Below are 25,028 nucleotides of genomic sequence, written 5' to 3' on the forward strand. Positions count from 1 at the left end.
CTTCATTAAGCTTGCTTTCAACTGCTTCTCATCCATTCTGTATAGAGGAACAAAATGCAAAATGTCATATACACTTGTCTGATGATGGCTTTCATTATGTGAAGTGCGGTGCTTTGTGATGATTTCCAGCACTGAGAAAAGCCTTAACAGAACACGTGTAAAATTACGGTAATTTTTTTTACATGTGATTGTTATCGCCAATCAGCTGCTAACACGTCAATCACCTTTTGCACTACTCTGTAAGGTTGATGATTGACTGGTAAAGCGATTCTTGGAAAACGAGGTTGACAAAAGCAATTCATTTCCCATCCACGTTCCTAGCCAAGCTGTTCTTTGAGTAACAAGTTGAAAAAATTCATAGCTTAGCTTTCTATTTGGCAACGAGCAATGAATAACTGCAGTGATTTACAGAGTTGAATGTTCTGAATAATACAAAGTACAAAGTTGAATTTAAAGTGTGTAACAAAACGCTGGTTGGATAAAACAAACAATAAATAGAATAATGTATGCATCTAGAAGGAAAGTTTAAATTAACATGATAAAGTTAATGATTAAGTGTAGGTTCCTCCCACTGAATTTGGACAGCTTCTTTGATTTTAAGTTGAAAAGTTGTGGAAGCGTGATCTAAGATGTTAAAACACTCATCAGAACAAAGAGTGCCACATTTTGGAGAATTATGTAGATGTCTGAAAATGTGAGAGGTTCTATCAGCATTTTGTCACACTTTTAATTCAACTTTGTACTTTGTATTATTCAGAACTGACGATGACAGAAGAACTGTCGAAACATGTTTTTAAAGAGTTGAATGTCCTTTATAAAAGAACTAAGCTAATCTTCAAGTCAAGAGCAGTTCTTTACTGCCGACAAAACAAACCTTATCAATGGTATCAATGTTTCAGTTGAATTTATCACAAATTTGTCTCAAAATCCTAACCACTTCTCATAGTAGTTTCGAAATTGTGGGAAACAAATGCGCGGTCGATGGTGTTAGATTTTCAAGGTGAACAAAACATGACAATCAGAAGAGCAATCATACAACGGAATGAATCAAGAACAAGCTGTTCACCATGCAACACTAATTACTGGTTACCATGTATCCGCGGCAAAAAACCATGTATCATCGGAAAAACCAAAAGAACTTAATTGCATTTGCTTTCATTCGTCTTCAATGCTTCACAATACTTTATATGGAAGTCCAATGTAAATTTTAAATGTTCATCGAAATTACAGTTTCAAGGCTATTATTTCCATACTAATGATGTTGCGAACATTACTTTAGCTGAGCAAAAAAATAAACGTTATTGAAGAGTTCACAATAATGTTGGGTTGCACTTAAGGAGGAAACTATGTGCTGCCAAGCCCACCATGCTCAGCGAAAGGCACCAAGTACTCTCGATCTGCCTTTCTCGGTTCTCTAATACACAATCAATTCTACTTACATCCAATTTTACCCCACTCTGTGAAACTCTGGTTAATTTCTTCGACTCTTACAATTTGATTCCCTCTGAATACTATTTACTGACCTCTCCCTTATTTGTGGTGCGCATGCTACTAAACGAACTATGAAGTACATGCTTATATAGTCACTCAAGATAAGCATGGGTGGGCATGCCAATCAACTGGCCTTGAATGGTTATTTTAGACCACGACGACTACCATTCTTATCTAACATTTTTATCAAAATGGTAGAAAAAAATTAATACGAATACTTGGCGATCAGATTACAAAATCGGTTTGCATATTTGAGGCAGTTAACAAAATACCAAGCGCTAATCGAAAACTACGACTATAAGGGGAGGCAAATATTACAATTGGATATTTTGTGGAAAAAGCTTTATTTAAAGAAAAAATAAATTTACCATTTATGAGCGAAAAATGTCAGAACTCTTTGCGTTTAAGCGACCCGCGTAATAGATTCGCCATTCTAGAGTTATTGTCTACTTTATTGGAGAATACTCGAAGATCAGATTTCAAAATACTTAAAAGTACATTTTTGCTATAACTATCATTTTTTCTAGTTTTAGAAAACGCTGTCTCTAAATGCCCTGCAACCAGGCGCATTCTAAAATAGACGAAATGTCTGGCAGTCAGAAATTTCCACAGAATTTCCACCGAAAGGTTCTTTCAAACTTCTTATGATTATGAGATGTTTGTGAATGAAAGTGATCATCGCAGTAATGTGCACTACTTTAGCAGTAGTGAAAGTAAGGCCTGAAAACAATTCAGGCCTGTACGGGATTTGAACCCATGACCTCTGCGATACCGGTGCAGTGCTCTACCAACTGAGCTAACAAGGCAACCGGGAGCTGGTCATTATGTTGGTTCCAAATAAACCCGTGAAGTGATGAATAGCTCCCAGTTGGCTTGTTAGCTAAGTTTGTTGAGCAATGCACCGGCATCGCAGAGGTCATGGGTTCAAGTAGTGTTTATCACTGCGAGGATCGCTTTCATTCACGTCTTTATCCGCAGTTCAAATATATGACTTTCATATATTAACATTTAGTGGACAAATTCTCCGTGCTGTGCAGCCTATAATATCGCTCGGTTGTCGACACTTTGAACGCTTCTGATCAGATTGCCGGGCACGGACCAAAAGCCCGGCGGTCAGAATTTTTCAAAGTGCCACTAAATGGTTCCATTCTCTGTTCTCCATTGATCAAAATGTTAGATAAAAGTAGTACAGAATACTTGACGATAAGATTGTTAGAGTGGTCGTCTGTAAAAATCGAGCAGAGGTGTTGAAAAGAAAAAAGTCTCCATGAACGCAAGTATGAACCAATTGTTTAAAACAACGTAAACGCAGTTGTTTATATATTGTTTTCTTGCAATTTAAAAAGTTTGGGAAAAGACGGCACTCCATAAATGTGTTGTAAAATATTTCCACGCAAAAACTCATGACGAGCTTTGAACACCAAAAGAATTCGGTCCCCCACCATTTACTCGAGGCGTTAACTCCTGTCAGTTATACTTATGGCTTTATTGACTTTTGTTGGATAAAATCAATTAATACGTTTAATATACAAAATATTAATTAGCACGTTTCATTAAATAATAACCCGCTGCAGATCTTGCAATGGGATATTTCACAACATCTGCGGACTTTGCAGGCGAGCAACATGTTTTTCCACCCCAGAAAAAAACTCAAATGAAGTAAAATAATGAAAAGAAAATTTTTTTTTTTTTATTTTCTCTGCCGTTTTTTTCTTGTCAGTATTAAACAAGGTGTTGCGAATACCAAAAACACCAGGCTGTCCTTCGTTAACCTCACGGTTTTTTATTTTCCTTATTCACTGTTTTTTGATCACGTACCGATTTTCTTTTTATCACTGACGTGCGACACACCCTAAATCCTAGACAACGACGATATATGGGCTGATTAATTGATTCTATTGTCTAGATTGAAATCGCAAGAAAAGAGATCACATAACGCTAATCACTTATCTAAATGTCACACAATACAGCTGAATTATCTCGACACACTCCCCTATTTGCTTCTGTCACGGGAGCAAATACAATTCAAGTAAAGTTATTAAATTTCTTCCGATTGAAACCTAGTAGACGGAAATCAGTGTTCAAATTATCAGTTAATGTTCCTCTTTCTAAACAATCTAAATTGAGTATTCAAATAAACAATGTTTCTTAGTCGTCTTGGTCACGTTCAGCAATATTTTGGACTAGTAGTCTGGCTGCGACTGCGGTATCCCGCTTTTGTCTGAAGGCACGCACTTCAGGATTCAGTGGAGGTTTCGGCACTTCCCGAGGCTTGTCACAGGACAGCTCCAGTGGATATAACTGCTGTACTGCTCTCTCCAGATAGCTCTTGCCTGCTCGAAGCTTCACAGCTCTAACGACTCCGTCACGTCCCGCAATCAGCTCTTCCACTATCCCAAGCTTCCACTTATTTCTGTCTTTGTTGTCGTCTTTGATAACGCACACATCTCCCTTCTCAACCCCACAGGGGGAATCTTTATGTTTTACGGCGTGACGTTCTCGCAGCCCACGAAGGTACTCTTTCGTCCAGCGGTTCCCAATCGCATCTTTGCATTTTCTCATGTATTTCGCTCGCCGTCTAAGTTGTAGGTTCTCTTCATAGTGTACCTCCCTATCAGGTAGACTATTTGGTTGGCTGAAGAGCATAGAATTCGGTGTCAAGACCGGTAATTGTGCGTCGTCTTCAACATAGCTCAGTGGGCGACCATTCAAGGCTATTTCTACGTCTAGAAAGACTTTTTTTTAGCTCCTCAAAGCTGAGACAGGCGTTGCCGATGGTTTTCCTCACTGCTGTTTAGACCAGCCCTATCATGCGCTCGAACTGGCCTCCCCACCAGTGGGCTCGGCCTAGGTTAAACTTCCTTGTGATTTGGTGACGTGCAAGGAAATCATTTAGCTTCTCGCCGTTCTTCACTTGCTTAATCCAAGCTGCGGCTCCAATGAAAGTACTACCGTTGTCTGAATATATCGCAGTTGGTCTGCCACGCCTTGCTATTAATCCTTTCAGGCTTAGAAGGAATTCACCGGTCTGCAAACTTCTCGCCAGGTCGAGGTACAGTGCCCTTGTCAGACTGCAGGCATACAGAATAAGGTAGGCTTTTCCCTCACGTCTTTCAGTGGCTTTAAACTTGATTGGGCCAGCATAGTCGACCCCCACAACTTGAAAGGGAGTGGATCCTTCGGCTCGATCTCGCGGTAGCAGTCCAGGAGGCGGTACAGCAAGGGCTGCGGCCTGGAATCGTTTGCATCCTGGGCATTTTTTCACGATACGCTTCACTAGTCGTCTTAGGCGCGGTACCCAGTGCCGTTCTCGTACTTTCGCCATTGTCAACTGCGTCCCTCCGTGTAGAGTAGATTCATGAGCTTCTTCCACGAACTTCTCTGTGTAGACTGCTGTATCTGGGAGATACACTGGGTAGACGCCCTGTATCCTTCTCCGGCATTCAAGGAGTTGTAGGTCGTTTCGCGTAGGTTAAGCTGCGAGCGGTTGCTTTCATAAGCCTTCGATTTCACGCCTTCCTGCTGCGCTCTCTTCTCCCAGAATCTTCTTTGAATGCTTACTTCTTCGGGGGTTAGTGGCCCTGTTTTCCTTTCACGAGGTGGACGCCTTGTACTATGGACAAATCTCGCGACCCATCCACCGATGCGCAACACGCGCCAGAGACCATACTTGTTAAGAAGGGAATCAAATCCATCCACGTCTTGGTCGGTAGCGAGCTTGAATATCTCTCGTACCGTCTTTGTTTCAGCTAGTGTTTCAGCAGTGGCGGTTGTGGTTATGTCCACTGGCCAAGCACTTGGGCGTGAAAGCCATTTCGGACCATGCCACCAAAGGTCCCCGTCTTGTGATACAGGCCCTCCCCGACTTCCAACGTCTGCTGGATTCTCTTTGGTGGGCACATATCTCCACGTTATCCAATTCTTACCTCGAATTTTGCACACCCGGTTGTACACAAACTGCTTGTATTCCCCTTCTCCTCTTATCCAGTGGAGCATAACTGTACAGTCTGACCAACAGTAAACTTGGTCGACCGGATATCCTTCCAGGGCTTCTCTCACGTTAGTGGCCATATTAGTTGCCATTTGACAAGCGACCAACTCCAGGCGTGGTATGGTGAGGCCTTGTTTGGCCAATCGAGCTTTAGCTGCCACGATGCCTTGTGTGACACATGATGGTTGCGACACTCCCACACCACTTGCATCTCCAAAGACATGCAAGGATATACTGTTGATTGGTCCCTGATAATGAACCAGGGCCCTCATGAATGTAATTCTCTCAGGTGATCTTGATTCCCATTTGGCCCACTTTGCGACTAGGTCAGAAGGCAATTGTTAATCCCAACCGATTCTAAGGTTGCGGGCGTCACGATATAGTAGCTTTCCACATAGTGTGAGGGGAGACGCCACTCCGATTGGATCGTAAATCCTCGCTATTTTAGCCAACATTCCCCTCTTAGTGTTGTCGGCTTTCTCAGTCGGCACGGTAACGCTTTGGACGTCTTTCAGCTTATCCCACTTTAGGCCAAGCAGTGAGCTCTCTCCCCTGGACGAGGTTCTCAGTTGCTGTTTGGCAAACGTCTGGTCTGCACTCTGATCGGTTTCAGTGGATTCCAACTCAGCAACGTTTGAATGCCATTTATGGAGTTCGAAAGCGGCGTCGGCAAAAATCTCTGTGGCTGCATTTTTCATCTCTCTTGCTTTGGGTACTGTTGTCCCTCCACTTATCAGGTCATCCACGTACATATTTTTCTTTATCTCGCGTACTATTTCAGGCTGCTTGGAGCTCCAGGTATTCAAATGCTGCTCAATGACCCCTCCTAACAAGAAGGGTGAGGGACCCGAACCGAACAGAGCTCTTGTAAAGCTCTTGTTCGGTAGTGCTGATTCTGGGGCATTCACTGTTTCCTAGGATGACGTGCACAGGTAGGCAGGGTCCCTCTCACGCCCTTTAGATAAGGGTGTTTCTCTACGAGCTTCTTGTAGCGAGGGTTATCTTTCATCATGAGGTGCGGTTTCTCTACTTTAGTGACTTCTGCTTCCATCTCAAAGTTTCCCCTCACTGAGTTAAGTTTGACCCGATAAACTTCCATCACCCGACTGCTCGCGCCCAGCATCATCTCAATCTTGCGCAACCCAGAATGATGAGGTTTTGCACCAATTCTTTCAAGCAGTGCTGCAGAGGCGCACGAAGTTCCTGCCCCAGAATCTAGAATGGCACGACATTTTATTCCTGCAACTTCCACGACAACCACCGGGTGTACCACAGGACTATCGCCAATTTGTGTAGCTGTCATCGAGCTGTCTGCGTTTCCTCTGTCACAGATTGAGGTGTGGTGTCTTCTTTTGCAAAACAAACACGTTTTTCTGCTCTTGCATCCATCGCCCTGTGATCATCTTCGGCACTGTTGTCACTCTCAGGGGTTAAAGGGTTAAATAGCAACTGTAAACGATAGGATGCATTCCATGTCATTTGTGAGATTTACTTTGTAAAGTACCGTACGTACTAGGTTTCAAAATTTGTCTGCTCTGCCAAAAATCTTGTTAAGTTTTGTCTCTGCTAAATTATAAATTTGGTAATTACACATGCACTTGAAAACATCAAAATATTTGATAACCACAGAGTCTACTTTGAAATCAAACACCTTCCTTTAGATTCCGTTCTCATGAAAGCCTACGGCATATATGTTTACATGCAACTGTCAATTCTTGAGAGAAAATGTTGCCACGTCATGTAATTATATATTTTTGGTCCTTCATGGTGGTTATAGTCTTCGCCGTTCTCCATCGTTGTCTACATAGCTCGATTGCGAGAAAGAGTGAGCTATTGTGGAATATTTCCCAAGTTTCAGATCTGTGCGAAATGTCGCTGGTGAGTTATAAGCCAAAACGTCTGACATAAATTTCTAAAGCTTAGCTTGAGAACGCCAAATTGGTGCACATGCAAGGGGTATCAACAAGGCGGCCATGAAGTAATGCAAACATTTGCTGTCTTGTTCCGCTTCTAAAGTGATTAGTTATCGATTTTGAAATTGCTAACATTCATCTAAACACGTTTTCTAATCTTTCTTATGCTCAGGGAATAAAATGTCACACAATAGCTCATATTTTACAGATTTCCGATTTCGAGCGAGGAAAAACCGAAATTAGAAATGACCGTGTTTTCAAAATAGAGGATTCCTCGATGCTGAAACCTTTCTTAAGGTTTAGAGGGTCTTTCGTCTTTCGGAGGTAAACTGTAATATCCCTTCTTATTTTGGATTTTTATAACGGAAGTCAAGTAAAAATCATAGGTTGTGTTAGATTTGTGCTTTGAAAACAGGTTTTGAGTTTGTGTTGAATGTTTCAGCCAATTCTATGACCATTGAGTTGTTCAGTAGACAAGCAGTTTCTTCTCCGTCTTAACCCTAAATTTCTCGAGTCCCGGTACTTATCGGTTCCACCTTAAAAGCTGTTTTTCATTGCTGTGTTTAAATCCAGGAAAAAGGCATCAGTAGTTTCGGAATTAGTACAATGAAAAATAGACGGCTGCGGGCTCGCCGCCCACCGGCACGTGCAAAAACATAAGTACAACATCAGGGGAATGCAGTTTGAGCAGTTTGATTTATTTCATATACTTGCTTTTGATTTAACATCAAAACATCACAACAGCATTATAACTGATGTTTTAAGTCAGCTAAAACAATGATTTTCTAGTATTGCCTAGACGAGTTAGGCTTAACTGCCATGGGATACATTTCTTAGTTCTTCAAAACTTTGTAAACGAACTTCCAGCATTCACTGGGCAGGTCCTCGGCTGCATAGAAAGGTGAAGACTCTTTGGACATGCACATCCATTCGCCAGCTTTCTCCAGCTCCGTCATCATCTCTTGATAGTGTTCTAATTCCTTTTTCATTATGTTGAAACAGAGGACGCCATCTGCAAAGAAGTTAACAGCAGAATTTAGTGTGGATCTTGTAAGGGTTTATCGGGGGAAATTTCCATCCTTTTTCCTATTTGTCCATGTATTTATTAGATTTAACTCGCAGAGCTGGTTAATCCTTTCACTCCTAAGATCTCTTTAGTAATTCTCTTTAGTGTCTGTCATACAATTCCCAATAGTGTTAGTTAGGAGAATTTGGTGTTGGATTAACCAAGAACACCCTAATTGACATCTTCTTTTTTTTTCCCATTACTTGTTTGTTTGATATCGTATTGATACTGTAAGGAGAAATTCTGTCTCGGTAACTCATAGGAGTTAAGGGGTCAACCTATAACCTGTAATATCATCCAAAGAGAAGTTGAAGGAACCAGCTTAAGGGCGTGCTCTTGATATATCAAGAAATTCTTTTAAACGAATTTGCAGAGAGAAGATTTGACCCCAGAAGATGATTTACGGAATTTATCAAGAAGGGTGTTAGGTGAGTCTTCACTACCTGATCTATCTCACGGTTTGAGTTTTCAAAAAAACAAAAACAACCAAGCAAAAAATTTGCCAGAGGATTTTACACGTTTTTCTTTTTTTACAATCCTGATAAGTCCTCGATCTAAAATCATCCTTTTTTCATTTTTGTTAAAAAACATTATTATTTCCTAAAAGGTTTATCAAAGTATGATGCCTAAAGGCCAGTGTCCGTTCTTGTTGTAGTTGTTTTTTTAAACAGCGTTTGAAAGATTCAAGACAATGTGAGCAAATTTGTTCAATCACAGATGCTTAGGAACCGCGACCAAATAATTGTTTTTGTGTCAAGTCCAACAATTAGCCACAGAACAGACTCCCCGCAGACATCCATGGGTCAATTATATCTGTGCCTCGGTAAACTCCTAGGAAAGACCTACCAGTTTGAACCATTCTTATCATCTCCACGAAAGCAGATGAGGCGATACGTCCTGTAATGAGTGCCCCGCCACAAATCAAAGCATCGAATTGCCCTGATTTAATCTGAGGTATCGGTTGCCCATTCAAAGACGTGCAGATGAACTCAATATAGACCTTTTTCTTCTTTGCTTCCTCTAACATCTCAGCTGATCTGAGATGTCCAGAGCACATAGGTTGGTGTATCCGAGTTTCTTGAGCTCAACTCCAATCAGCCCTGTCCCAGCTCCAGCGTCGATGATTTTGATCTGATCCTTTGCCTTGTTCTGGTAAACTTCGCTAAGGGTTTCATGCAAAGATTCGGCCAGTGGCTTGAAATATATAGCGCGCGCCGCTGAATGTTCCTACATGATGAGAAAATCCAAGCCGGTTATTAAGATAAGATGTTCGATAATTACGGCACTAGTCTAGTGTCGCCTCAGGCCCCTTTTCGTCGAGAGCTTCAGTAACTTTACGGACCCGAAAAGCTGATCTGTTTTCAATCAAAATCGAGATTTCTCCTTAAAAAAATTGAACTTAAACAAAGGAAATATCGGGGAACAAGGTATAATTAACTAGTTTTTAAGCTAAGGTACATTAAAAAAGTACTCAGTTCTGATTGGTTAAGATAAATGAAGTTTTCAGGTAATTCAATGCAGAAGAGGGTTAATTCAGTGCAAAGAAGTAGCAAACCAGACCTAACAATTCCTTCAACTGTTTAGCCGGATATTGAACTTTTTTGCCCCTTAAAGATGTGAAAATATCGTTGTATATTATTGTTTTGATCGTTCGCGGTTGTTTTGACCGAACGCACAATGTTGCTTGCAGGGTTTGAATAAATTATTTTTGCACTTGGTGCGCGCGCTTTGCTGGAACATTCGAATGATGGATCAGGTGTCCGGCGGTTCAAACGGCAATGTGCCACATCGTCCCCCCGACCCATATTATTATTATTTTACTATTTTAGAGTACCTCGTCATATGTTGCTGACCGTGCAGCATAGATACGTTTGATTTCATCTTCGGTTGTTTCTTCAGTTACTTTTGCTGTTGCTTCTCCGAAATACTTCATTAAGCTTGCTTTCAACTGTATCTCATCCATTCTATATAGAGGAACAAAATACAAAATGTCATAGACACTTGTCAGGTGATGGCTTTCATTATGTGAAGTACGGTGCTTTGTGATTTCCAGCCCTGAGAAAAGCCTTAACAGAACACGTAAAATTACGGTAATTTTTTCAGTTTTACATGTGATTGTTATCGCCAATCAGCTGCTAACACGTCAATCGCCTTTTGCACCACTCTGTAAGGTTGATGATTGACTGGTAAAGCGATCCCTGGAAACGAGGTTGACGAAAACAATTCATTTCCCATCCACGTTCCCAGCCAAGCTGTTCTTTGATTAACAAGTTGAAAAAATTAATAGCTTAGCTTTCTACTTGGCAACGAGCATGAATAACTGCAGTGATTTACAGAGTTGAATGTTCTGAATAATACAAAGTACAAAGTTGAATTTAAAGTGTGTAACAAAATTCTGATTGGACAAAAAAAACAATAGTAACAGAATAATGTATGCATCTACAAGGAAAGTTTTAAATTAACATGATAAAGTTAATGATTAAGTGTAGGTTTCTCCCACTGAATTTGGATAGCTTCTTTGATTTTAAGTTGAAAAGTTGTGGAAGTGTGATCTAAGATAATAAAACACTCATGAGAACAAAGAGTGCGACATTGTGGAGAATTATGTTGATGTCTCAAAATGTGAGAGGTCCTATCAGCATTTTGTTACACACTTTGAATTCAACTTTGTACATTGTATTATTCATAACAGAAGATCATTGAAGAACACGTTTTTAAAGAGTTGAATGTCCTTTATAAGACAACTAAAGCCTATCGTTTCGTCAAGTGCAGTAATTTGCCGCAGACAAAACAAACCTTATCATTGGTAACAATGTTCCAATTGAATTTATCTTAAATTTGTCTCAAAATCCTTACCACTTTTCATAGTAGTTTCGAAATTGTGGGAAACAAATACACGGTAGATGGTGTTAGATTTTCAAGGTGAACAAAACATGACAATCAGAAGAGCAATCATACAACGGAATGAATCAAGAACAAGCTGTTCGCCATACAACACTAATTTCTGGTTACCATGTATCCGCGGCAAAAAACAATGTATCATCGGAAAAACCAAAAGAACTTAATTGCATTTGCTTTCAGTCGTCTTTAATACTTCACAATACTTTGGAATGGAAGTCCAATTCAAATTTTAAATGTTCATCGAAAATAAAGTTTCAAAGCTATTATTTCCATACTAATGATGTTGCAAACATTACATTAGCTGAGCAAAAAAAAAATACCTCACTGAAGAGTTCAGAATAATGTTGAGTCGCACTTAAGGAGAAAACTATGCGCTTTGAAGCCCACCATACTCAGCAAAAAGCACTAAGTACTCTCGATCTGCCTTTCTCGGTTCTCCAAAACAGAATCAATTCTACTTACATCCAATTTTTCCCACTCTGTGGAACTGTGGTTAATTTCTTCGACTCTTACAATTTGATTCTCTCTGAATACTTTTTACTGACCTCTCCTTGAATTGTGCTTGTGATTTGTTCATCGAAATTACAGTTTCAAGGCTACTAAGCCTACCAATGATGTTGCGAACATTACATTAGCTGAGCAAAAAAACATACGTTACTGAAGAGTTCAGAATAATGTTGGGTCGCACTTGAGGAGGAAACTATGCGCTGTGAAGCCCACCATACTCAGCAAAAAGCACGAAGTACTCTCGATCTGCCTTTCTCGGTTCTCTAATACACAATCAATTCTACTTACATCCAATTTTTCCCCAGTCTGTGGAACTCTGGTTAATTTCTTCGACTCTTACAATTTGATTATCTCTGAATACCTTTTACTGACCTCTCCCTGATTTGTGCTACGCATGCTACTAAATGAACTATGAAGTACATGCTTATATAGTCACTATAGATAGGCATGGACGGGCATGTCACTCAACTGGCCTTGAATGGTTATTTTAGACCATGACGTCTACTACTTTTATCTAACATTTTTATCAAAATGGTAGAAAAAAATTAATACAGAATACTTGGTGATCAGATAACAAAATCGGTTTGCACATTTGAGGTTTAACAAAGTGCTAATCGAAAACTACGACTATAAGGCGAGACAAATATTACAATTGGATATTTTGTGGCAAAAGCTTTATTTAAAGAAAAAATAAATATACCATTTATGAGCGAAAAATGTCAGAATTCTTTGCGTTTAAGCGACCCGCGTAATAGATTCGCCATGCTTGAGTTATTGTCTACTTCATTAGAGAATACTCGAAGATCAGATTTCAAAATACTTAAAAGTACATTTTGGCTATAACTATCATTTTTTCTACTTTCAGAATACGCTGTCTCTAAATGCCCTGCAACTAGGCGCGTTCTAGAATAGACGAAATGAATGGCAGTCAGAAATTTTCATAGAATTTCCAACGAAAGGTTCCTTCAAACATGTTAAGAATATCAGATGTTCATTTTAGAAATGTCAAAGATTAATTTGGCTGTTACTGGACAAATCCCCGTACCGTGCAGCCTATAATATCGCTCGGTTGTCGACACTTTGTTCGCTTCTAATCAGATTGCCGGGCACGGACCAAATGCCCGGCGGTCAGAAAAGTGCTTCTAAGTGGTTCCATTCTCCATTTGCCATTGATTTAAATGTTAGATAAAAATAGTACAGAATACTTGGCGATAAGATTTTAAAATACTCAAAAGTACATTTTGGCTAAAACCATCATTTGTTTTAGTTTATTGTTCCTTAGAGCTTTTTTTTTTAAAACTCGATTTAGTTTACGTTTATGGAGCGCCGTCTTTTCCCAAAAGTTTCAAATTTGCAAGAAAACAATATCCAAATAATTGCGTTTACGTTGTTTTACGTTCTGCGTTCATGGAGACATGGAGCGCGTGGAAAGTTTTGAGATCTCTCAAGAAGCTACACTTGCTCTCGGCGACGCCTCAAGCAACTTCTCTGTCGCTATCTAAACTTCCCGTATATCGGCCATGATCGCAAGCCAACGTATGAACCAATTGTTAATTCAAAGTGACAGTATGGTTAACTAGTGGATACCCTGTATAGAACATGGAGATATCAGATGTTGGAAGAAAATATCATGAAAAGAAATTGATTGAATCAACGGTTTTTTATATCTCTGCTTCAATAAGCTTGTGGAGTGATGGTCTTAAATCTGTTCATGGACGCACCATGTCTTGAGGTTGCGACGTTTGAGAGTCGTGTGGCCGAACTAAAACCGTGTGTACCTGATCTAGAAATGTATACAAGCGAGCAGCTTCAGACTCATGCGGTCACAGCTGCTTGGGTTAATCAATCAAAATCTTTGTTTCACTACACAGAGTGGGTTGACTAATCTCACGTTATGACTATATTTGGTCATGGATGATTGACATCAGGTTCATTGGCCTGACAATTATGGGTGGGTGGAACTGTAGGCACGCATTTTTATCGCAGTATTTGTTTGTTATTATAACGCAATATGAGTTAAGTGCAAGTAGGAATACCACTGCCGACACGGTACACCCATCAAAGACATAATTTCCGGTTAGGAATTTGTCAGTTAAGAGACCTTGAATGACCTTCATAACGACAATGTTCAGGTGGCTTTTATATCAAAGGGTCACGTGACAGACTCTGTGTCAAAGTGTACATGAATTCGCCAGATCAAGGAATCTAAAAAGAACTGTAAATAACAGAGCTGCCACTTGTTACGCCTTCATGTAAAGTATCGTTTAAAAGTTATGCTGGTCAGAATTCCAAGGTTATCCAGGGCATCGTTTAAAACATTTGCAGAGAAAGCTTGCAAAATTGGAAGTAAAGCCCAGTTCTGATAACTCGAACGCTTGCTTGTGGGATTTTGTTATTCGTATATACCGTAGGGTATACCCACAGATGCTTTTAGAAGATAACAGCACAAATCTGAAATATGCTGAAAGACCAAATTTTGTTTCTCTAACACAGATTTCAGTTGTCTTTGTGAGTGACATCTTCTTTCTTTATTACATCTAGGAATTTTCTAACGTTAACGTTGGAAGCATTTTTTTGAGAGTGTAGATTTATTTCAAGTCTACGAAATTTACTGTTCAAAGCAGGTAAAGCGTCCTCTTATATCCAACGTTCTGACATTTTTTTTTCATTGATAAGACCACTGCATCTGCATTGCTGGAATCCCTTTAGGAGAAAACGGAGCTGCTAAGAATATTCCTTAATGTGAGTGGTAACTTGACCTTCGCAGAGAAAAATTTCAATATTTCACGAGTACTTTACTATTTTTACAGTACATTTAGCCTGGAATCGATTCGTCTCTCACATTTTCAGACATCTACATAATTCTCTGCAATGTCACACTCTGTTCCGATGGGTGTTTTAGCATCTTAGATCACGCTTCCACGACTTTTCAACTTAAAATAAAAGAAGTTATCCGCATTCAATGGGAGAAACCCACACTTAATCATCAACTTTATCATGTTAATTTAAAACTTTCCTCGTAAATGCATACATTGTTCTTGTTCTGTTACTATTTTTTTTTTGTCCAATCAGCATTTTGTTACATTCTTTAAATTCAACACTTTGTATTATTCAGAACTGAAGATGACAGAAGAACTGTCGAAACATGTTTTTAAAGAGTTGAATGTCCTTTATAAAACAATTAAAGCTAATCTTAACGTCAAGTGCACTTCACCGCAGACAAAACAAACCATATCACTAGTTTCAATGTTTCTGTTGAATTTATCATAAATTTGCCTCAAAATCCTAACCACTTCTTATAGTATTTCCGAAATTGTGGGAAGCAAATACACGGTCGATAGTGTTAGATTTTAAAGGGGAACGAAACATGACAATCAGAAGAACAATCATACAATGGAATGAATCATGAACACGCTGTTCACCTTAAAACAATAATTTCTGGTTACCATGTATCTGCGGCAAGTGAACATCATCGGAAAAACCAAGAGAACTTCATTGCATTTACTCTCACTCGTCTTCAATGCTTCACAATACTTGGAAATGAAAGTCCAACGTAAATTGTAAATGTTCATCAAAATTACAGTTTCAAAGCTACTATTTTCATACTAATAAGGTCAAAACATTACATTAGCTGACAAAAAATAATACCTTACTGAAGAGTTCAGAATAACGTTGGGTTGCATTTAGGGAGAAAACTATGCGCTGTCAAGCTCACCACGCGAAAGGCACCAAGTACTCTCGATCTGCCTTTCTTTCTAATACACAATCAATTCTACTAACATCCAATTTTACCCCGCTCTGTGGAACTCTGGTCAATTTCTTCGACTCTTACAATTGGATTCTCTATGATTACTTTTTACTGACCTCTCGCTGGATTGTGCTTGTGATTTTTTCCTCAAAATTACAGTTTCAAGGCTGCTGTTTTCATACTAATTATGTTGCGAACATTACATTAGCTGAGCAAAAAAACACGTTACTGAAGAGTTCAGAATAATGTTGGGTCGCACTTAGAGATAAAACTATGCGCTGTGAAGCCCACCATACTCAGCGAAAGGCACGAAGTAGTCTCGATCTGCCTTTCTCGGTTCTCTAATACAGAATCAATTCTACTTACATCCAATTTTACCCCACTCTGTGGAACTCTGGTTAATTTGTTGGACCTCTCCCTGATTTGTGCTGCGCATGCTTTTAAATGAACCATGAAGTACATGCTTATATAGTCACTATAGATAGGCATGGACGGGCATGTCACTCAACTGGCCTTGAATGGTTAATTTAGACCACGACGTCTACAAAGTAGACTCAAGCATGGCGAATCTATTACGCGGGTCGCTTAAACGCAAAGAATTCTGATATTTTTACGCTCATAAATGGTATATTAAGTTTTTCTTTATAAAAAATGTTAGATAAAAATATTAGATAATACTCCAAGATCAGATTTAAAAATACTTAAAAGTACATTTTTGCTATTACCATCATTTTTTCTAGTTTCAGAATACGCTGCCTCTAAATGCCTGCAACCAGGTACGTTCTAAAATAGACGAAGTGTTTGGCAGTCAGAAATTTTTACAGAATTTCCACCGAAAGGTTCTTTCAAACTTCTTAAGATTATCAGATGTTTATTTCGAAATGCCAAAGGTTAATTTGGCTTTTAGTGGACAAATTCCCCGTGCCGTGCAGCCTTTAATATCGCTCAGTTGTCGACACTTTGTACGCTTCTAATCAGATTGCCGTGAACGTACCAAATGCCCGGCGGTCAGAATTTTTCAAAGTGCCACTAAATCTTTCCATTCTCCATTCTCCATTGATCAAAATGTTAGATAAAAATAGTACAGAATACTTGGCGATAAGATTTTAAAATACTCAAAAGTACATTTTGGCTAAAACTATTATTTGTTTTAGTTTAAGAGCAAGTTATAAAACCGTTATTTCCTTAGAGCTTTTTCTAGTAAAAATTCGATTTTTTTTGCACTTATGGAGCGCCGTCTTTTCCCAGAAGTTTTAAATTGCAAGAAAACAATATCTAAAAAACTGCGTGACGTTGTTTTAAAGCAATTGGTTCATACGTGCGTTCATGGAGACATGGAGTGCGTGGGAGGTTTTGAAACGACGCCTCGAGCAACTTCTCTGTCGCTGTTTAAACTTCCCGTATATGAGCCCATGAGCCCACGCTAAAGTATGAACCAATTGTTAATTCAAAGTGACAGTATGGTTAACTAGTGGATACCCTGTAGAGAACATGGAGATATCAGATGTTGGAAGAAAATATCATGAAAAGGAATTGTTTGAACCAACTTATATCTCTGCTTCAATAAGCTTGTGGAGTGATGGTCTTAAATCTGTTCATGGACGCACAGCTCTCTTGAGATTGCGACGTTTGAGAGTCGTGTAGCTGGGCTAAAAACCGTATGTATCTGATCTAGAAATGTATACAAGCGAGCAGCAACAGACCCATGCGGTCAAGTCGGTCACAGATGCTTGGGTTAATCAATCAAAATCTTTGTTTCACTGCACAGAGTGGGTTGACTAATCTCATGTTATGACTATATTTGGTCATGGATGATTGACATCAGGTTCATTGGCCTGACAATTTTGGTGGCTGGTACTGTGAGCATGCATTTTTATCGCACTATTTTGTTTGTTATTACGACGCAATATGAGTTAAGTGCAAGTAGGAACACCACTGCTACCACGGTACACACTATCAAAGACAAGATTTCGTTTGGAATTTGTCAGTTGAGAGTGAGGCGTTCTCTGAAGTGAAGAGACCTTGAATAACCTTCATAACAATAATGCCCAGGTGGCTTTTATATTAACCGGTCACGTGACAGACTCTGTGTCAGAGTGTACATGAATTAGCCAGATCAAGGAATCTAGAAAGAACCGTAAAGAACAGAGCTGCCACTTGTCACGCCTTTATGTCAAGTATCGTTTAAAAGTTATGCTGGTCAGAATTCCAAGGTTATCCAGAGAAACTTCTAAAACATTTGCAGAGAAAGCTTGCAAAATTGGATGCAAATCCCAGTTCTGATAACTGGAACGCTTGTTCATGGGATTTCGTCATTCATGTATACCGTAGGGTATACCCCCAAATGCCTTTAGAAGATATCAGCACAAATCTGAAACATGTTGAAAAGCCGAGTTTTGTTTTTTTTAACACAAATTTCAGTTGTCTCTATAAGTGACGTCTTCTTTCTTTATTACATCTAGGAATTTTATAACGTTAACGTTGGAAGAATTCTTTTGGAGAGCGTAGATTTCTTTCAAGCCTACGAAATTTATTGTTCAAAGCAGGTGAAGAGTCCTCGTATATCCAACGTTTTATGAACACGACACAGATATCAATTCTGCTCTTAATATCATTTCAATCTGGTTTTGAAATTTCTGTCATTTATAAGATCCCTGCATCTGCATTGCTGGAATCCCTTTAGAAGAAGACGGAGCTGTTAAGAATATTCCTAAACGTGAGTGGTAACTTGACCTTCGCAGAGGAAAATTTCAATATTTCACGAGTACTTTACTATTTTTTTTACAGTACGGTTAGCCTAGTATCGATTCGTCTTCGGTTTTTCTCGTAAGATTTAATGATTTTATTTGCTTATTGTTTATTTTCGGGTAACATGTCGCGAAAATCCAAAGTGTTGCAAAACTTGAACTCTTTTATTCTCGCTCCTGCTCAAAGAAGCATGAAGTAAGTTAAAACTTGATTGGCTGGCAAGTCAATCAGGCAGACGATTAATTTTGTCTTTAAGTGGGTCAGTCAATTCGATAGTACGTACGTAATTCAGTCAGTCGGTCCGAATATATGTACTCTGTGATGCTCTGGAAGGTGTCCTCCTGATCATTAAAGTGTTTGTTGAAAACCTTAACTTTGAAAGGCTTCTCTCCAGTTTGTACCTTGTGGGGCAAGAACACTAATGACCTTAAACAACAATTGTAAACGATAGGATGCATTCCATGTCATTTGTGAGATTTACTTTGTATGGTACCATACGCACTAGATTTCAAAATTTGTCTAATCTGCCAAAAATCTTGCTAAGTTTTATCTCCGCTAAATTATAAATTTGGTAATTATATACGTAGTTGAAATATTTGATAACCGCAGAGTCTATTACCTTGAAATCGAACACCTTTATTTCGATTCCGTTCGCATGAAAGCGCACGGTATATATGTTTACATGCAGCCATCAATTCTTGAGAGAAAATGTTGCCTCGTGATATACTTGCGTTCGACGAAGGAGAACGCATACTAATCATGTCGTTTTTGGGGAAATCACTCTCGAGGGTTTTACGGACTAGTCCCAAGGCTATCGATCGTAATGCCATACGATTTCAGGCATTGGGCGCCATTTTGGACTGGCTGACAGGCTGGCTAGCTGGCTATGTGGCACAAATAGCCTTGATCTCACGTGCAAATGTCTTTTTGGCCGCCTTGAGCTTAAGACACCGTTTTTTTTTTCTCTGCGCAATCAGTGAAAAAAAAATACTTTTACTAGAGATCGAATGCACTTTGCTATGCTGGTTTTTTCCACAAACGCTATTCTATATCTCTGTGTGACAGCTGAATGATTAAAACCTTAGTGAATTGAAATGCCATATTTCAGTAGTTTTTTTTAATTCCTTCTTTATGTTTTTGGTATTTACTATTTTAAAATTCATAAATGGCATTCCCTTTTTATCCTTGTAAAGAGATGATACATATTTCTTTAACTAAAATATGAATTATGAAGTCAGCTTAATTTCAATGAGTTTGAAATTTCATTCTTCATAAGAACACTTTACTGGAGTACATAATTTTATATTTATTTGCTATCTTTCTGGTACACATGATTACCACGTGTCTTAAAATGAGGGATTTCATCATATTTTAATGATTGAAATATTCGTATGCTTTCAAATGTAACAAAAAAATGTGATGAGAATCTGATGTTATGAAACACTCGCAATGAAAAAACCTGTTCCTGGCAGCTTATGTCTTTAATGCTTAAATTTTCAAGGGAAATGCTTTTCTTTGAAAGTGGGGATACAGAAGTTTTTAAAGCTGATAGAATAAGCTGTTTGCAAGTAATAACAGGCAAATTGACAAACGTAGCTTAATGCTTTACATGCTTCACTCATACATGTCAGTTATGTGTACCTACCATTGTAGAGGTGTCCTTAAAAAGGTTTTTGTTTTTTTTTACACAACGCAACCTCCTGGGTGGAAGAGTAGAAAACCATAGAATGATGTTTACTTGGCACTTGTACTTTCTGCAATTGTATATTCAAGCAGTGCTCTACATATATATATATATATAATCCATTACATGATGTCTTTGACCCTTTACACCCCAATATCAGAATGCACATTCTCCATACTGTTCTCTATACATTTCCTAATGTGCTGGCAAGGAGAATTTGTTTAACAACGAAGAGGTTCTTCAGTTAATTATCATTTCCTTTATTCTCATGACCGTAACGTGTGACTCAGGGGTGATACTGAAAGGAGAAATTAGATGCCAGTCACTCTCAGGGATTAAAGTGTTATCAACTGTACACATTTTCATATATATGCTCCTCGCATTTCTTGGCAACAATACCTAAGATTGTTAGGAAAGCAAACAAACAAGTGAACAGAAGGCAGTGAAATAAGGGAAACTGTAAACTTCACCATGTGATAAAAAAAATTTCACTGAATACCTAAGAGGGGAAACTTGAATTGTGCTAGCTAATTTCCTGTATTGCTGCTCATGTTTTTGATCAAATAAAACTTAATCAGTGGTAGGGTTGCCTGCAATGTGTCAAATTTCCGCTGTGGACTTCATTCTTCTCAGATGTCAGCTGGTAAAAGATAGATACTAAAAATAGCTCTCCATAAGAAAAAGTACACATCATTAAAAAAAATCACTCTGAAGTGGTGGCATGATTGATTTGTGATATTTAGAATGACAGAAGTAGGAAAAACACATTGAGCTTTTCCCTATTCACCGGTAAGTTAATTAGATTTTGGATTCTACATTTAGACTGGGTGAGATTAAATTTATTCATATCATGCTTGGTCATGGTTTGTTTACCTGCAAAGGTAATTGTTATTATAGCTTCACAGATTTTTTTGTTGCAATCACAATTAACATTTGTAACAAAGTTTCATGTAACATAGGATGTTTCACGAACTTTCTTCCTTCCTCTTCAATACCATTTACTATTCCTGGAGCACAATTAAAGGTAGCAGGTTATAAAAAAAATTATAACTTTTGATTCTGGTAATTATTTAAATATGTGAGTAACATTTGATGATTTCACATGTAACAGGATGATAAAGCTGAAGATAGCCTAAAAAAGGATTGAACTCCACTGTAAGAATTAGGTAACTAATTTGGAAACTTGAGCACTCGGTTAATACACCATGGCTTGCAATTATGATGATTATAGTTTGCTGAGGTAATTGAAATGTTAGTCCCCATGCAGGAACCTTCCACTTCACCTGTACAGTCATGTGCTATGAGATAACTTTAGAAAAATGCATTTGTGTTGGCAGAACGATTGTGAATACAGTACCACCAGAGACAAAAATAAATGATTTCCTGTAAGCATGATCATTTTGGAGAAGGTATGGTGGTAAATGACCCTTCTTTTGCTCGGATGCATAGGGTCTGATGATTGTCATATATATCTTTTAGCTTTCAAACTTTCAACTTTGTATTAATTGTCGCTGTTTACTATGTCTTAATTCTCTGTATCATAAGCCCTCAAAAGTTGAAGTGGGCAAGTCAATAACCTGACTTCCTTTGTTTGGAATTGTGTGATTATATAATTTTGCTGTGTTGGTTACTATAATGTAACATGTAATATTATTATTTAGATTGCATTAAATATACTAGCTCAAGCTTTCATTAATGCATGGTGTTCCTTACTAATGGTCTTACCTAAACTGAACATTGAAATAAGGAATTAGGTCTTAGGAATTAGGAATTGGTCACAAGATATGTGAGTTTAAAAGGGTGAGAATCTGGAAAAACAAGGATCCTCCTTTAATTAGGACTGAAATTAATAGGGGCCCTCCTATTTTAATTCATGTTATTAATTTAACCTGCCTCCTCCCCTGTAATGTTCAGGGCACATAGATGAAGAGAACATTTTTTTGTATTTTGATGCATAAAAGTTAAATAACCAGTAATTGGCATCCACATAATCACAAAACAAGAATGTAAAGCTTTAGCTTAATTGGTTAAAAAATCAAATCTTACCTTGTGTCCCGATATTTGCATTGTTTAAGTTCAAATTTTTTAAGGAAATGTCTCGATTTTGATTGAAAATAGATCAGCTTTTTTGGTCCATAAAATTACCGGAGCTCTTGAGGAAAAGGGGCCCAAGGCGACACCAGACTAGTGTCGTATTTATCGAACACCTAATCTTAAAAAACAGCTTGAACTTTCTCATCATATAGGAATGTACAGCGGTTCGCGCTTCATATTCGAAGCCACTGGCCGAATCTTTGCATAACGCCCTTAAAGAAGTTTACCAAGACAAGGCAAAGGATCAGATCAAAATCATTGACGCTGGAGCCGGAACAGGGCTGATTGGAGTTGAGCTCAAGAATCTCGGATACACCAACCTATGTGCTTTGGACATCACAGCTGAGATGTTAAAGGAAGCAAAAAAGAAAGAGGTCTATACTGAGTTCATCTGCACGTCTTTGAACGGGCAGCCGATAGCTCACATGAAATCAGGGCAATTCGATGCTTTGATTTGTGGTGGGGCGCTCCTTACAGGACGTATCGGCTCATCTGCTTTCGTGGAGATGATAAGAATGGTTCAAACTGGTGGGTCTTTCGTAGGAGTTTACCGAGGCACAAATATAATTGACCCACGGATGTCCGCGGGGGGTCTGTTCTGTGGCTAATTGTTGGACTTGACACAAAAACAATCATTTGGTAGCGGTTCCAAAGCATCTGTGTTTGAATAAATTTGCTCACAATGTTTTGAATCTTTCAACGCTTTTAAAAAAACAACTACAACAAAAACGGACACCAGCCTTTAAGCATCATACTTTGATAAACCTTTGAGGATATAATAATATTTTTTAACAAAAATGAAAAAAAAGATGATTTTACATTGAGGACATATCAAGATTGTAAAAAAGGAAAAACGTGTAAAATCCTCTGGTAAGTTTTTTGCTTGGTTATTTTTGTGTTTTTGAAAACTCAAACCGTAATGAAGAGTCACGTAACACCCTTCTTGACAAATTCCCTTAACATCTGGCATCTGACCCTTAAATCTTTTTCTGGGGTCAAATCTTTTCTCTGCAAATTCGCTCAATGAATTTCTAGATACATCGAGAGTACGCTTGGGGTTACAGGTTACAGGTTAACCTTTTAACTCCCATGACTGACCAGGACAGAATTTCTCCTTACAATATCAATATGACATCAAGCAGAAAAGTAATGGGAAAACAAAAGATGTCAATGAGGGTGTCATTGAAAATTTGGCTTGATTCCAAGCTAACTGCTGTAAAAATAGAAAAGTACCCGTGAAATATTGAAATTTTACTCTACGAAAGTCAAGTTACCACTCACATTTAGGAATATTCTTAGCAGACCCGTTTTCTTCTGAAGGGATTCCAGCTATGCAGATGCAGCGGTCTTATAAATGAAAGAAGTCTCATATAAACGCAGAATTGATATTTGTGTCGTGTTTATAAAACGTTGGATACACGAGGACACTTAACCTGTTTTGAACAGTAAATTTCGAAGGCTTGAAAGAAATCAACGCTCTCCAAAAGGGTTTACGGTCAAGTCGCCCGAAAGTCATCTCGTCCGAAGTCATGTCGCCCGAAATTTTATCGAGTGTTTAATCTTGTAGAGAAGTAACGTCTTAATTATTAAATATTAAATTCCTTGCGATTGTCACTTCTCCTCAAGGTTAGGATGCTTAAGTAACTGAAACTTAATTTCAATTAAAAACCACCTTGTTTACATCAACTCAAATTTTCAGTTACCTGCAAATTGAGAAATATCGAAGCCAAATTTTCCGGACTTAAAATCCATCCAGACTGCATCGACAAGAATAACTCCCGAAAAGAGAGACCGAAAGATACAATTTTGACTGCTCATACATTTTGAAATTCCTGATTAGTTGATATTTTTGTCATTTATTATGTTCGGGTGATCTTGACGTGGGAAAATACCGCGTATCTGTAGATTTCAGATGCACTCTATGGACTAACAATTATTATTAAAATTGCGTGATTTTTTCACAAACTATATATCAAATTGTTCTATACGCTCGAGACCTTCCACCCGTTAAGTTGTTTTTGAAATGTTACTTTAAAAACCTTTGGTTCCAACTACCGCAGAATGTACCGTGAACCGATGAAATGACGCGCGTGATTAGTGTCAGTACAGGCATAAGTTTGGCCCATCATATCTCTAAAGCAAACACGGTTACCTTTTTTTTTGGTATTTTTCGAGACAGATATTGGTAGGGAACATGTAAGGAACGTTTTAGAAAAAATTGTTCTGTGATCCTTTTTCTCTGAGGAATCACCTTCAAGTGCCTATGACACGGACTTTTTGAAATTACGACCGATAGCGATGTATACTTACCTTCAGCAAGCTCTACAAGTTAATCAAGTTCATCTCAAAGAGGTATTTTAATAGAGAGAAACTTCTTTAGTTTAAGTGCAGTATTGCTATATGGCCCATTTCACCCAATGGGTAAATGAATATTTCATACGCATCGACTTTCACACAGCACTTGGACCCGCTACTATCCAATTCAATAAAACTTGTGTTTCTTTATTTACCTCACTGCAGTGTTGTTATCACAATGACATTGCCACTGTTGCTACTTTTAGTTTCTTAAGAGCAGGGAGAAGTTATGGCTCGAATTTATGGGATTGATTTTCGGAAACCTAGGTTAGAAGAATGCACAGCCGCTTCGAGCTTGTGTTTATGTCAGCATCCGCCAGAGGTTTCACACTAGTACTGTTCACGCAACAGGATATCGGCCAGTTCAGGAAAAGGCTTGAACTTTATTACCAATGATGTAGTCCTGTTACTAAAATAAGATGGAAACAAGAATTGGTTCGATTTTCATACGATAAGAAAAGCGCAAATGTAGTCATGTGGAAATAAAAGGAATATTAGTACATCTCTAGCGCGTGAAATAGACAAAAATA

At 38.5% G+C, this 25,028-nt stretch overlaps 2 protein-coding genes, 1 long non-coding RNA gene and 1 pseudogene across 5 annotated transcripts in view; 1 reads left to right on the forward strand and 3 right to left on the reverse strand.

Annotated features, from left to right (window-relative positions):
• Nucleotides 1-25,028, reverse strand: part of LOC149034392 (uncharacterized) — a 382,461-nt gene that overhangs the window by 355,174 nt on the left and 2,259 nt on the right. The gene's annotated exons all lie outside the window — the stretch shown is intronic.
• Nucleotides 1-25,028, reverse strand: part of LOC149034408 (uncharacterized) — a 193,981-nt gene that overhangs the window by 160,695 nt on the left and 8,258 nt on the right. The gene's annotated exons all lie outside the window — the stretch shown is intronic.
• Nucleotides 7,280-12,623, reverse strand: LOC149034425 (uncharacterized; annotated as a pseudogene). Its single transcript, XR_016182951.1, has 4 exons — nt 12,158-12,623; nt 10,296-10,425; nt 9,308-9,688; nt 7,280-8,407 (listed from the first exon to the last, which is right to left on the reverse strand). The product of XR_016182951.1 is annotated as an uncharacterized LOC149034425 (transcript).
• LOC113673324 (uncharacterized) overlaps nt 21,441-25,028 on the forward strand; it is an 8,064-nt gene continuing 4,476 nt past the window's right edge. Inside the window, 2 exon segments of the mRNA XM_089193785.1 lie at nt 21,441-21,458; nt 22,296-22,671. Of these exon segments, the coding sequence (XP_089049911.1) occupies nt 21,441-21,458; nt 22,296-22,671 (394 nt within the window).

This window comes from Pocillopora damicornis, chromosome 14 (assembly GCF_964200805.1).
Source record: "Pocillopora damicornis chromosome 14, jaPocDami1.2, whole genome shotgun sequence".
In the NCBI taxonomy this organism is placed as follows: Eukaryota; Metazoa; Cnidaria; class Anthozoa; order Scleractinia; family Pocilloporidae; genus Pocillopora; species Pocillopora damicornis.